The 15315-nt window shown below is 36.1% G+C and overlaps 1 protein-coding gene across 5 annotated transcripts in view; it reads left to right on the top strand.

The window, feature by feature from the left end:
* Nucleotides 1–15315, top strand: part of PREX2 (phosphatidylinositol-3,4,5-trisphosphate dependent Rac exchange factor 2) — a 308213-nt gene that overhangs the window by 133314 nt on the left and 159584 nt on the right. For all 5 annotated transcript variants that reach the window (XM_054561712.2, XM_024251586.3, XM_024251587.3 and 2 more), the window contains exons 16-21: nucleotides 1061–1203; nucleotides 1364–1456; nucleotides 3851–3999; nucleotides 8169–8254; nucleotides 11032–11168; nucleotides 14042–14159. In XM_054561712.2, coding sequence (XP_054417687.1) covers nucleotides 1061–1203; nucleotides 1364–1456; nucleotides 3851–3999; nucleotides 8169–8254; nucleotides 11032–11168; nucleotides 14042–14159 — 726 coding nt within the window. The remainder of the gene's footprint in view (nucleotides 1–1060; nucleotides 1204–1363; nucleotides 1457–3850; nucleotides 4000–8168; nucleotides 8255–11031; nucleotides 11169–14041; nucleotides 14160–15315) is intronic.

Genomic DNA, 15315 nt, shown 5'->3' on the forward strand with positions numbered 1-15315 from the left:
GCCAAGTTATTTATGTTTATTACCTTATTTTGGTTTTATGCAACAATATGTAGAAGGTTTTATTGCCCCCACTTTATAGATGAGGAAACTGAAACTCAGAGGGATTAAGTAACTTTCTTATCTCACTTCCAGACCTGGAATTTAAACTCAGGTCTGTCTCATCACAAAACCTAACTTTTTCTGCTGTGCCCTGGGATCACTTTCTTTTAGTCTCTGGCTTAATGAATCAACCTTCAAGGTATTAAGGACAGACAAATAAGAAATAGAGAACTTTTCTTTTGTAAAGTATTTTGACAGCTGTCAGGATCTCACTGAATACAAATTCTTCATATCAATATTTAGCCTTATTTTTTAAAATACTAACAAAACATAAACTTTATTTCATCAGTGCATTCCAAGAATCTTAGGGGATTTGGGGGAAAATACTAATGTTCAGATAAGGGGGAAAAAACAGACCTTCCTAGAAATAAGGTTATTTGAGAATATTGCTTTTAAACAGAAAAGGAATTCGTGGAAACTAAAATCACATTTCACCCAGAAGACATATTTCTGGTTTTAAGTGTTGGAACAAAAGTGAACACAATGGGAGTTGTTCACACACAGAAGGCAACACTTAACCCATTTGAATTTTCCCATAATTGTGTTGGATATTAAAAACATGCTTAAAGTGTTTACTACAAATTGAAAACACCATAAATTTCTATGTTTTGGAGGCAAGCATTTTTGGATTCATTATAATCTTTTATTTAAATTTGGATTTTAATCTGGAAAGCGAAGGACTTGGTTAAATTTTAAAAAGTTAGCCTTAGAAGAAATACTATTTGTTTTAAAAAATTCAAAATCCTGTAGGTAAAAGTAATTGAAAGGAGACATTGGCTTGAAATTATAGAAAGAAAGAGAAAAAAAAAACAAAACCCGGGGCTACTTGTGAATATAACTAGTCCTAGGAGTATAAAGTTGAGGTTATGGGTGCAGGTATTAATTTATAAATGTCACTGCTATTGAAAATGAGTTTGATCTTTGAATTAGTGAAATAATTTGAATCTGTCTTTTTCTGTAGTCCTTGAAAAAAGCGAATTCAAAGATGAACCCCTACTTTTCCGTTTTTTTTCGGATGAGGAAATGGAAGGATCAAATATGAAACATCGACTTATGAAACATGACTTAAAAGTTGTGGAAAATGTTATAGCTAAGTCATTATTGGTAAGTTTATTGATATGTTATGAAAGTTTTCTTCTTGATTAGACATTAGCAGAAGACTGCGTTCAACATGTTTGACGGTGATGCACATTACTTCATTCTGTTTGACTTGTAATTTTTTTCATAGTTGCTTTATCAATAATGTTAATATTTTGCATTTCAGATTAAATCCAATGAAGGCAGCTATGGCTTTGGGCTAGAAGACAAAAATAAAGTTCCAATAATAAAGTTGGTAGAAAAGGGATCTAATGCTGAGGTAATGTAAATTAGCATTTTAATTTAAATTTGTTGTCATGACATAAAAATAGAGAAATTCTAAACAAACTGAAATCTGCCTTTAAAGATAATCAGCCTTGAAATTATCTTTATCGGACATAATGTCTCTGGATAATCTTACAAGTTCTACTGAATACCTTTGGGATTAGCAGCAGCTGAGTCCTGTCTGGCCACTCAGGGATAATAGGGGCCGGGAGGTGGTGGGTATTCTATAGCAGCCGTCCCCAACCTTCTTGGTACCAGGGACTGGTTTTGTGGAAGACAATTTTTCCATGGGTGGAGGGTGGGGGATGGTTTTGGGATGAAACTGTACCACCTCAGATCATCAGGCGTTAGAGCGTCATAAGGAGTGGTCAGCATAGATCCCCCGCATGCGCAGTTCACAATAGGGTTCGCGCTTCTATGAGAATCTAATGCTACCGCTGCTCTAACAGGAGGTGGAGCTCAGGGTTTGTGCTCACTCGCCCGCTGCTCACCTCCTGCTGTGCGTCTGGTTACTGTCAGGCCTTGGAACCATACTGGTCTGCAGCCTGAGGATTGGGGACCGCTGTTCTAGAGCTCTTCAACTGTGAACTTCTTGACCTTCTGGGAGGCCAAGTGGCTCATTCTTTGTCCCTGGAGCTTCACTAATCACAGACTCCAACCTGGAGCCCCATGGAGACTGCATAGGGTAGCACTGTATTATGCATGGCAGATGGTTCTTCCTTTCTGTCAAGAGCCATGTCTTCTGTTTTCCCATCACCGTTGAGTCTTTTATATGAGTATAACTTTTATCACTAAAGGACATGCTGTGACTCTTTTCTCATTGGATTAATGCTCCTGATGTTCTCTCACTTCATCAGCCTTTTTTTTTTTTTTTGAGACAAAGTCTCCCTCTGTTACCCAGGCTAGAGTGCAGTGGCGTGATCTCGGCTCACTGCAACCTCTGCCTTCTGGGTTCAAGTGATTCTCCTGCCTCAGCCTCCCGAGTAGCTGGGATTACAGGCCTGTGCCACCAGGCCCAGCTGATTTTTTTTTTTTTTTTAATAGAGACGGGTTTTACCATGTTGGCCAGGCTGGTCTCAAACTCCTGACCTCAAGTGATCTGCCCACCTCAGCCTCCCAAAGTTCTGGGATTACAGGCATGAGCCACAGCACCCAGTGACTTCACCAGCCTTTTAAACAGAAAAACTTTCGGTCATGCATTCATTCATTCATTCAGAAGTATTTATTTAGTGCCTGTTATATACTCGGCAGTGTTCTAGGCTCCGGGAATACAGCAACAAACAAGACACAAAATCCCCCACCCTCATAGACCCTACTTTTCAATGCTATAGCCCAAGTATATCTAGTTTAAAGTATCCTCACCTTGGTGCCCCTGGTTGGAAGACACTTAATCCTCAAGCAAACTTCTCAATATTTAGATCTTTAATGAATGTGAAAATTAACAAAGTATGGTGTTTACCTTTGAATCTGTTTAAGTTAGTGGTAAACTGTCACCCATCCCCCTCTCTGCTAATGCCCAAGGTCTCTGTTTTATCAAAACACAGGTTCATGTAAGACAAAGCTTTCTGTACAGCACACTAATTTCAAACAAAATAACTCTGATCAACGTATGCACTGTTAGTGGACCTGGCCAACGAATGACCATTTTTAGCAATTGTCTATGAGAAGGAAATAGTTTCTCCCAGGTATTTTCAGAGGATGTTCTTAGAGCACAGCTGCATCTGACTATGCCACTAATAAAATGCCCTCTCTCAGGCTTTCATCATTTAGCTGATAGTCAAAACAGCGGTAGTTTATAGGCAATAAGGCTGGTTGAGAAGTGCGTGCTGGTTGGCGTGGAGGAATAATATCTCCCTTGTCCTCTTTTCAGCAGCTTGCACTGTTGACAACTCTATGCTGGTTGGAGCTCTCTTCTTTGGATTCCAGGCTCCCTCTGTCTCCTGCACTGGAGCTGCTTGAGCTATGTCAGGCTAGAGATGCATATTTTGGTGTCATTGATGTAGATACAGAAGTTGACACTTTCTGAGTTAATTGGCTATAGGTGGAAAACACAGTAAAAAAAATTAACCTGGGATTTGATTATAGTTAAAAGGATGAAATAAGCTAAAGAACAGTGAAATATAACAGAATAGGGAAGTAGGATGTTAAGTCTGGGAGGGAAATTGGGATAATTTTGGTAAAGTTCTGTGTTCAAATTTAAAACTAGGCCAAAGAGAATGATAACCATGTTATCCACAGTTCTGCTTTGTGAATTTGTATAAAAACACTGCAGGTGTGTTAAAATGTCAATATCTATAAGCTCTGAAACTTTTCATATTCTAATTTTGTGAAAAACTCACATTTCTTATTAAAATATACTTTGACTTATTTTTTGTAATTTCTCTCTTAGATGGCTGGCATGGAAGTCGGGAAAAAGATTTTTGCTATTAATGGTGACCTAGTTTTTATGAGACCTTTCAATGAAGTGGATTGCTTCCTGAAATCGTGTTTAAACAGCAGAAAACCTCTAAGAGTTCTTGTGAGCACAAAGCCAAGAGAGTAAGTTGTATGATTTATGTGTGATTTTTTAAAAGTTATACATAGATAAGTAACACAGAAAAGATAACTAAGTAAATGCTTAGAATTAAGCATCTCATTGCTTGGAATGCTTGAACCTACCACTAATAATGGTTTACAGATGATGGGAGAAGCTGCCTCGCTTATGATGCTAAAATACTTGTTACTTGAATCATGTAGTTTTAGTAGAAATAATGCTTTTCTTTTGCTGCCCAGATTTTCCTGGTCTGAGTTGAATTGGGTTTTACTATGAGTGAAGAAAACTAGTAGAACATTTGAGAATAAAGAACAGTGTTTCTCCATGTTCGGCTATAAGAATTTCTGGTGCTATCAGATGATTAGATACCATTTATAATTCAACACTCATAAGAGATGCAAAAAAGACTGAAAAATAATCCATGCTTGCATGTGCTTAGTAATTTGTCCATTTCTTTAAAAAATTCTATTATCTGTCTACCTATGATTAGAAAAAAGTTATGTTTGTTATAGAAAATGTAGAGAATACAAATGTTTCTAAAGGGAGACTTTTTTTCTTATAATATCACCCATAACTAGCCATTGTTGTTCCTTTGAAATTAAGTATTAACGAAAGTTTTTAAAGTATTGGTACACATATACACAATCAGGTACCCACAAAATGAGAGCATGCTCTGTATGCTACTTTTTAATAATATACCATGCATATACTTGCAAGACATGGGCTTTTCTTGTGCAAATCATTTCCATCAATGGTTTAGTATTTCCTTATCATATTTACCTTGAATTGTTTAACCAATTAATTAATTGAGATAATTTGTACAAACTAGCATAATATATCAAAATTATTGTTTAAATTTTACTTGTATCATTTGTCAATCATGAGAAAAAACTTCATTAGTTTTAAAGCAAATGAAGTTTAGCACTTCAAAAATAAGATTTTTTAAATTTTAACTACCTATTAAAATATAAGTATATGCAGTATTCTTCCCTGCCTTAAATATATTTTAATATGTAAAAATACATATTTATATGTAATATGTTTATATGTTATATATATTCAGGAATAGCTGGATGTACTTCTGCAGTGTTTATCTTAAGAGCCAAAGTGCAGTGCAGTGGGCTGGGTTCTCCCTAGTGAGTCTCTTCAAGGCAGTGTGAATTCATTAAAGCAGATGCTTTAGCTTCTACCAATAGTTTACCAAGAGGTCTGAAAGAGTGAGCATGACACTCACTTTTTACTAACATAGGAAGACTGGGCTAGAGGGCAGGAAAGAAGCACAGCAATGTCTTCCCTCTAAACCTAATTATGGTCTGTTCCTCTCCCTTTATTCAACTCTGTCTAGGAGAAGACTGTCCTGCTTGCCCATCTCCTGACACTTTGAGGGCATTTAAAAGGAAGAAGACAGATTGGAAAGGAATAAGGGAGCAGTGTGCAAAGCAATCATTAGGTCCTCCCTAGGGCCCCCTGATTTAACCCTACAAATACTGATCTACTGATCAGAGACATTCCAACAATTAGAGACTTTGAGGTCATCAACTTCAAAACTGAATAAATAGGAGCAAATCCTCAGTCGTAGACTTAGTTGCTAGATGAGCAGAATAGCAATCTGTGTCTTCTGACTCTTCTTAGTGTTTGTTGCGCTGTGTCTAGAACTCTAGATTCCAGGTTCAAGCCTCTCTTCCACTACTTGCTAGCTAAGTGTATAACTTCACGTCCTCATCCATAAAATGGGGATAAGAGTACCTGTGCCATGGAACTGCAAGGAATGTTGAATAAAACTAGGTTTGTAAAGAACTTAATGAAGTGTCCAGTACATAGTAAGTACCCAGTGATGCTATATATGATGCTGTTGTCTTCTCATTTTATTATGTTTCATTGCTACTTTATTATATCGAGATCATATTTTACATTGTATAGCATACTCATTTTTTTGAGGATGGCATCCTCATTTTTAAAAAATTTGTTTGAAATAAATGACTTTTCCTTTATGTCCTTATTCTAATGTATGAGTTCTATAAATCACTGTCATATTTTCTTACAATAGCTTCTTGGAATTTAAGTAGTATCCCATTTTGAGGAAAAGGGAAAAATATGAGAGATAAATGCAAAAGAATTTTCTTTTGATTCTAGCTATATTTCATACTAGATAACGTTAAGGGATTTTTCAAAATACTTTGTAGCAGATAATTTAGTACACTCATTTTCTGTAGGAAATAGAACATCCATCTTGTATAAATGTAATTCTTTTTTAATAGGGAATATAATGTTCTCACCAGGGAAACATGTTTTCTAAAGATCATTTTACTAAGGGGGTTCCAACAGTTGGACCAAAATGCACGTCATGGTGTTTTGTACAATTTCGATTAAGGAAAAAATAATTCTCTTAAAGATTAGAGTCAACCTTCCATAGCAGTGTTAGAAGGATAGAAAAACCTTGCTCAGTAAGATTGAGAGGCCACTGTGAATTACTCAAAATCCAAAAGCAACAATAATTCACCGCGGCCTGAAAGTTCTATGTTGTTTCAGCAGAAGTGAACTCTCATTCATAATATATAGAAGCATGAACTGCTTCTGATTTTGTTTCAGGCTCACCAAAATATGTATTCATTCCCTTTTTCTTTCTTTGGTCAGTTATCTTTCATTTTCAAGTGAAACTTTGACAAACACTGATAACTATGTGTTATTCAAAGGAAATGAATACAGCCCTGTACCCCAAAAACTATTTAATTAAGGATAAAGGATTCATTAATTCTGTGACCTTGATCCCACATATGTACAGATAACTTCATAGTGTATAACCTAATTTATAATAATACTTTCAAGTTTTCCGAGAGCAGAAAATCTTCATTTCTATCCCTGAATGCCTGCTTAGATTATATTTGAGATTGCAGTGCCAGCCTCTCTGCCTTAAGCCTAAATGTAGCCTATGGCTTTCTGAAGTGTTTGAGCCCTTAGTTTTGCTCAAACTGTCTCCCACAGCGATTTCATAAGCTGCAGATAAGTCCTGCTGTATCTACCTTCAGATTCTGTTTAATATGCCTTTGAAGTGCTGCTGACATTTATTTTATGATTAACTCATCTTTTGGGAAACACTTTTGTTTCTTGGGCATCAAGGACTATCTATCACAATTTATTGCGTTGTATTCATTTGTTTTTGTTCCCGGCTGCGATATCATACTCTTATTGTTATGATGTTCCCTCGCATCTTGCACTCTCTGCTATCTGATTCATTGTTGCTATCTGATTTCTGGCTTTCTTCTGTGGAGTATCTTATTTATGAGTGCCAAATTGGACATCCCTGACTGGTTTGCCATGACAGCTTGCTCAAGTTTCCCATCTCTTCATATTCTTTTTTTCTTTTTTTAACGTAGATTCATTGGAATGATTTCTTTTCTTATTCAGGTTTGCCTTCTGATGTATTATTCTTTTAAACCTTCATTGCATAAATACTACAGTGAATCATTTTCTTAAAATATTTTGATACCATGTTTGACAGATCTGTTCTTTATAACTAGCTCTTTGTTGTTCTTTGATAAAGCTCCCAATAGGTAGAAATGTATTAACTCTGTATTTCTGTTACATTAATTTTTATAAAGAATTTCATAGGTCCCTCATTTTTTTCTTTGTAACAGTAAACTCAGGAGAAAAGTTTCTGTTTTATTAAGTACCTGTATAGCTCATAGCACAGTACAGGGCAACTTACCAAGGTTATTTCTTTTTAATTGCCACAGATACCCTGCAGAGTAACTTTTAACAATGTTATCTTTCTGTGAAATTTTCTGTGTCAGAGTAGTTAAGGAGCTTATCCAAGTTATCCGGCTACAAACTGACTATGTGAAGATTCAAGGCTAGGTTTAAGCAGGTGTGGTGGCTCACACCTGTAATCCCAGCACTTTGGGAGGCTGAGGCAGGAGGATCACTTGAGTCCAGTAATTTAAGATGAGCTTAAGCAATGTAGGAGACCCCATGTTTGTGAAAAAAATAAGGTAAAGTAACCAAGCATGGTGTCACCTTGTGCCTGTGTTTGTCTCCAAGGATTTCTAGCCAAACATCTTTCACACTGTAGATCCTCAATATGTATTTATTGAGAGGTGTAAAGGTGTACACGATGATTATTTTAACCAGTTGTGATGCTTACGATTCATCTTACCTTATTTTCTGATCGATTTAGGACAGTGAAAATTCCAGATTCAGCTGATGGACTTGGCTTCCAGATCCGAGGATTTGGCCCTTCTGTTGTGCATGCTGTAGGAAGAGGTAGGAAATTCATCTTGCAGGGAAACAGCTTTCCAGCAGGTTTGGGATGTGCCCGACAGAACAGGAATGTGTTTAAAACAGGCAGAATCATGTTGTTATGGTTCTCAATTATATTTTCACTGTATTAACTCAATGGTAGCACATTCCAGAAACATTAAAAAAAGAAAAAATTCTAAGCCATATTTATCATTGTTAAAAAATTGATATAAGAATTATGCCTAAATCTCACTTTTCTGCATGCTTTAGTTTATCCAAAGAATGTAATAAATTTAAGATTTTCTATTTGTATTTTTCTTGATTTCAAGTAATTGTGTTTCTTTGTCAGTAATCCAAAGTTGTGAGTTTTTAGGTTTAAAGTTGATCTGTGGACTTTTTAACCTATTGCTATACACTTCCTTCAGGTACTTTTATAAATCGTGGTTAAATCTCATCATAAGATGCGTTTTAAATTCAATAATTTTAGTGACTAAAAAGTTATGTTTACACTTATTCTTTTTTCGTTTGATTATTGACATCTCTTGTTATCATATGTATTTTTTAAATTTTAAATTGACACTAGCAATAATTGAAGGAAATAACTGTCAGATCCCACATTGCTAAACATAGTAAGTAACTTGCGCCTATAGCAAGAAGTGTCACTATTAGCGTAAGAAGTCATGTGTTTATCTAACAAGAGACATACATGCTTTTTATTACTAAAGAATGTAAAGTATCTTGATGTGATCACCCAAAAATTTGGCAAGAAAATTTTAAGAGGGCATTTTTATCAGAATCAAATTTATCAAGGACATACTAGCTAGACCTTTATTATATTATAACATCACTTTCATTATTGTATGTATGATAAAAACATCTGATTTCAGAAAGCTGTCTTTTCTCTCAGATTTCTAAAACATATAGATGGATAGACAGTTAAAACCTTCCCAATAACTCATTAAATATTGTCAGACTAAAATGGGATATTGAGGCACCAAATATCTTCTGCATTTTCACAAAGCCAAAAAGTAATAATTCACATTAATGGTGCTATAAAATAGCTTAAAGCCTGAGTGAATCAAGCTGTACCTCTTCCCTTATTACAATGTCATTTAAAGAGCAAGGTTCTATCTTTGGAGCTTAGTAATGGGGTTGGCCTACGTCTGGTTTCTGTGCTTTTTGCTTCTGAAGGGTAAAAGACAGAAATGCTCCAGTGCTTTCTCTTTCAGATGTATATGAAATGAAAAGATATTTGGTTATTTTTTGGCACTGTAATTTTGCCACAAGAAAAAGATATTTCTCGTGTGGGTCACTGCAGTCATGCTTGCCAGCATCCCCAGGCTCCCCTGCCTCCCACCCTCAGCTGCATTCTAGCTACTGCACTTCAGCCTTGGATCAACCTAACCACTTCTTCTCTCTTTCTCCCTTGTAGCTAGAAAAAACTGTCATGGTTATTGAATTAGTGTCTCCCAATTCACTGTCTTCTACTGGGCCCGTATTACTACTCAGCATTTTTTAAAATGTGTCCTTGATCAGTTTTTTTTGCTCCTCAAAATTGCTTCCTATATCCCAAGATGAACTTGTTCCTGCTTTACAGACAAATTCAGCCTTTCAGACAGGAAGCCCTTGGAGTCTTCCATTTATAGCAAGTTTGAGACTCTTAGGCAAGGTGAGGACTTCACAGTCCGGCTCTATTCAACTCTCCAATCCTGTCTCTTCCAGCCACTCCCATTCTAAGCTCACACAAACAGAACAGCTTGGATGCTTCCAAGTGGCCAGGTGATTTCACGAAGCAAGGCCATTTTTCAGGCTGTTCTTTCTGCTGATAATTTTCCATTTTCCCCTAAGACTCAATTCAATGCAGAAAACCACTTAACATTTCTAGGAATGAATTTTATGGGGATTAAGAAGAAATGCAAAGATATATACTTGAATGTAAATTATTTTCTTAAAGATGTTTAATAATTTCTTTATGAGAGACATTGTTGTCACAAAAGAAGTCTCTTCTAACATATTTACAAGTTTATAATCATTTGTATTAATTATTTGCATTGTATTTGTTACATGTATTTATTAATGGTACTTTGTTAATATTGATTTGATCACACTATCAAATAACAATAATTGGAAGGTTCTGAGAAATCTTAGCTCACTGGTTAGGATATGTTACTTTCATATTTAAATCTATATCAATGCAAACAAAATGACTGGATGAGTGATATTATCTCATTAATTCTGTTCTCTACAAATTCCCCTGTTTCTGACTTTTTGTATATGTGTCAAACTCTTATTTTTCTTGGAAAAACCAGTCCGATCATAGTTGCTCTTGACTTGATTTTTCTCTTAAGGATTTTCTTTTTTATGTGCATGTTAAATTGTTGTCATTTTAAAAAACAGAAGTGAATACTATTTGAATATTTAGAAATATTGTAGAATAAAGGAAGATAAGTAAGGCATATGTTTCTGGTCTTCTCATTTTGCCATTGTATATGCATATTTAGAAAGATTGACTGGACATTTGGAAGGAAAAAGAACTGATTAGTATTATAAAGGTCACTTTGCAACATCCCTTCAAACTAATTCTTAGGGAGGTGAGAAATATTCTATTGATCACAGTTTGAAGGTTAAGTTAAAAAGCAGAAAAGTGTTGAGAGGGCATTGCTCTCAGAACCAAGTTTATCGAGATTATACTAGCTAGACTTTGATCATATTTTAAAATTGCTTCCATAATTGTATATATCATACAAATGAATCTTATTCCTGAAATTAGTTTTTGGTTATTTTCCCATTTGTATTTATAGGAACTGTGGCTGCAGCAGCTGGCCTTCACCCTGGACAGTGTATTATCAAGGTGAATGGAATCAATGTCAGCAAAGAGACACATGCCAGTGTCATTGCACACGTTACAGCCTGCAGGAAGTACAGGCGGCCAATGAAGGTAAGTGGCCCTTCGGATAATCTGGATCTGAGTGACTACTTGCATAAAGACCTAAGGGGCGAGGTGGGATAGTGCCAGAGATGTTTGTGGTTTCCAATTTTAAGTTTAAAATTAAACACAGCATTATAAATCTCATAAAGGTTGCTTTATCTGCATAATTAATTATAATTGATTGTGTTTAAATGGTTACATTTTATTATTACAGTACTGCCATCTGTTTAAAAAGTGATCTGGAGTATTTTCATTTTCATCGAGATACGAGTTTTATCAAATTGAAATCCAAAGGTTTGAAGTGTTTTCTTGGCCCTTGTGATTGCTTTAGAATATATAATCATTGTGTCTGTGTCTGTATGTATGAACTATAAATACGTATACTCTTTATTAGAAGACTTCTGTGAAAAAGCAAAAATTGTGGGTTTTATAAGCTCCGTGATTGATTTCGAGGTATATTTATTTAGGTAACCGGATTTAGCTCTTAAAGGAAAATACCAAAATGTATTTAGGTAACCGCATTTAGCTCTTAAAGGAAAATACCAAAATGTACTTGGCCTTATCTAAAATTGTAAAACACTATCCTTTGATCTACAAGTGCCACAAAAAACTAAAATTAGAATCATAATTCATAAGCAAAGCTATTATCTCATGAAGAAAATGTGAGTATTGGCATATAAGAGAAAACTCCTGCAATGTGATCAGCTAGATGCAGGCAGAACTTTACGGAAGTCTTGTATTTTCCTGTCATGCATAATGAAGTACTCATTTCTGGATTTGAGGATGTGACTATGTCCAAACCTGGAAGATGAATGGCCATTTTCTCATAAGCCAGGGCTGATGGCCTGCAAAATACTGAATCTACATGAAAATAACTGATCAGTTTTACTTAATGAGAAGGTCACATCTAGCATAGCAAATTGGAAGTTATGCATAGGCTCATAGGTTACTCTGGTTGATAGTAGCTTGATAAATATTTGTTGAACTGTATTATTGAATGAATGTTTAAAGTCTCCTCTGAAATGATCAAATCTTTTCTACCAGAATGTTAATAAGCAGAGAAATCAATTTGAGTTTCATTTCTTTTTATTTTCCCTGCCTACCCTCTTATAGAGGTGTTGATCAGTGAAATAATTAAAGAAAAGCAATAAATGGGCAGAAAAATCCACTAACATGCTCTCCCAGATATCCATTGCCACAAAATAGACCACTGCAAAACTTAGTGGCTTAAAACAATGATAATTGACTATTTGTCTTGATTCTATGGGGAGGCCGTGGGGTGGTTCCTATGAGGTTACTGATGTGGCTGCCTTCTGCTGGGACCCGACTTTTGCTTCCCCTGTTCGTGGCCTCTGTTTGCATCTGGCAGGTCACCCTCCAGAGCACCTTTGCATGGCCTCTCTTTCCAGTCTCTAGCAGGGTTTTCTTTTCAGTGTGTGTCTGGATTTTAAGAGGGAACATTACAAGTGATAAACGTTCTACTTAGATTGTACTTGCTAGTATCCCTTTGGACAAATCAAATCACGTGGCCAAGCCCAGGGTCAATGTGGGAAACTAAGCGGTGTGGCTCATTGGTGGCCACAACAGGGCACCAAGATGTAATGGAATGATCAAATATTAGCATTTTAATGATTTGTAGCAATATATTAATTAGACACACTTGAGAAGCTAATACAAAAAATAGATAATACATATTGTATCACACTTCAATAATGCAGTTTAATTTGATTTAACATCTTATCTAGAAAATCTATAACCCTTAAAGTAATGTAACCCTTGAAGCATTTGTTTGGTAGTCATCTCATCTCCCTCATTTCTCTAAATAAGACTGGAACTGCTGTTAAAATATAAGATAATTTTTAAGGAAATCGCCCTTAAAAATAGGATGTTTTTTATTTGGAGGGATTAAAAGATAGTTACGTTACTTGGGAGACCAATGAAATGAATGATGTCCTTCCAATTTTCATATTTGTTTGATTCTAAAATAGCAGTAAATGTATTAGAATATATCTGACTATTAGGAGAACATGTAATGATTTGTACAATTATAGATAATTGATTCATCAGACAACTGTCCCTCTCACAATTGTTTTATTTTGTTGTCTTATTAAGAAGAGATGGGGTCTCACTACGTTGCTCAGGTTGGTCTTGAACTTCTGGGCTCAAGCGATCCTCCCACCTCAGCCTCCCAAAGTGCTGAGATTATAAGTGTGAGTCACCATGCCCAGCCACATTTGATTATTTTAAAATGTGATTTATAACCTACTTACGATATACTTGAAGCATTTAAGTAAGACACTTGGGAATATATCCTATTTAAAAACATACATCTTTGGAACATATCTTGGAAGATAAAACTTGAAGCTTTAAAAAGTCAGTTTGTTAGGCCAGGTGCAGTAGCTCCCGCCTGTAATCCCAGCACTTTGGGAGGCCAAGGCAGGCAGATCGCCTGAGGTCAGGAGTTCGAGACCAGCCTGACCAACATGGAGAAACCCTGTCTCTACTAAAAATACAAAATTAGCCAGGCATGGTGGTACATGCCTGTAATCCCAGCTACTCGGTTGGCTGAGGCAGGAGAATCACTTAAACCAGGGAGGCAGAGGTTGTGGTGAGTCAAGATTGTACCATTGCACTCCAGCCTGGGCAACAAGAGGAAACTCCATCTCAAAAAAAATAAATAAATAAAAAAGAAAGAAAGTGTGTTTGTTAAACAATATAATTGTCCTTGAGTTTTTATTAGTTTCTGATGTTAATTGTATCTCTCTTTCGAACTTTACTATTTTTAAAGAAACTAGAGGAATAAATAAGGTCAAGTCTCCAAATGGGCATGCATTTTAGGAAGCACTAATACCTCTGAGGTTTCTTTCCCCCCTCATTTCCAGCAAGATTCCATACAATGGGTTTATAATAGCATTGAGAGTGCTCAAGAAGACCTTCAAAAATCTCACTCCAAGCCCCCTGGAGATGAAGCAGGGGATGCTTTTGACTGTAAAGTAGAAGGTAGGTTTCTTATTTTCCTCTTCATGTGCTTATAGTATTCTTTTCCACTGTGCATGTGCCTACTCCCAAATATTGAAGGTCCTGTACATGTTGAAGCCACATTCTTAAGTCGTTATCACCAAACAGATGTCTGTCAAATGCATAAGTAATAATAGCTAGTAGCTGGCAAATTCTATTTGTTAGGCATTTTATGAAGTGTTTTTTTGGACTATCTCACTTAGTCATCAAAAAAGAAAATCTCATAAAATGGAAATGAGTATCATCATTCTTTTTTGAGTGGAGAAAACACTAAAGCCTATATAGGTTAAGGGACTTGCTCAAACTAGTTAAGTAGTAGAGTGAGGATTCAAACCCAGGTTATAATGTGTTTCCTTGTTTGGAGTTTCAATGTTGTTTAGACCTGGCCTCCAGTGTGCCTCACAGAGCAGCATTATCAACATCACCTGGGAGCTAGACTGAAATGCAGAATCTCAGCTGTACCCCAGATCTACTGAGTCAGAATCCGCATTTTAACTAGATTTGATTTGTATGCATATTAAAATTCAAGAAGTCCTGCTCTAGAAGATCTTTTTTACTTTTACTGTATTCTAACATTGACAGTGAAGAAAGGAGCAAACTAGTAGTGTGAAAATGAGAGAGAAAAAGAGAGAGAGGGAGAGAGAGATCTTTTGATAAGGACAGTTATCATTTCTGTTTCCTCAATGGAGTAAACCAGCAAATGGCTCTATTCAGCGGCTTCTTTGCCAAGGGTGACTGAGGCAATTACGTTTATGTCTGCAGTTGACAAATACCTTAAATTATTGTTTCAAAACTTTTTCACAGAAGCCCATGAATCACCTCTTATATTTTCTTGGTGTCTTTCCACTCATATTATTGGTGGATGTCTCTGGATATTTTTATTACACTGTTAGGTTCCTCCCAACCAGCACAGCTGGAGAAGAATTCCCTATTCTGAGGTGTTTTCATTCAAAACCCTTCTGACACCCTATATGTGTGGGGTTTTCCCCCATACCAACCAATTCCCCAAATCTCCTAACGCCAACTGGGTGTCCTACAATTCAGTTTAGTTGTAAAGCCAGGTGTTAGCACAGACACACAGGTTAGGGGATCAGCCCCACAAGGTTGCCCCCATTTCAGGCACCTGTCACATGTTCCA

The sequence above is a fragment of the Pongo abelii genome, chromosome 7 (assembly GCF_028885655.2).
Source record: "Pongo abelii isolate AG06213 chromosome 7, NHGRI_mPonAbe1-v2.0_pri, whole genome shotgun sequence".
NCBI classification, from domain to species: Eukaryota; Metazoa; Chordata; class Mammalia; order Primates; family Hominidae; genus Pongo; species Pongo abelii.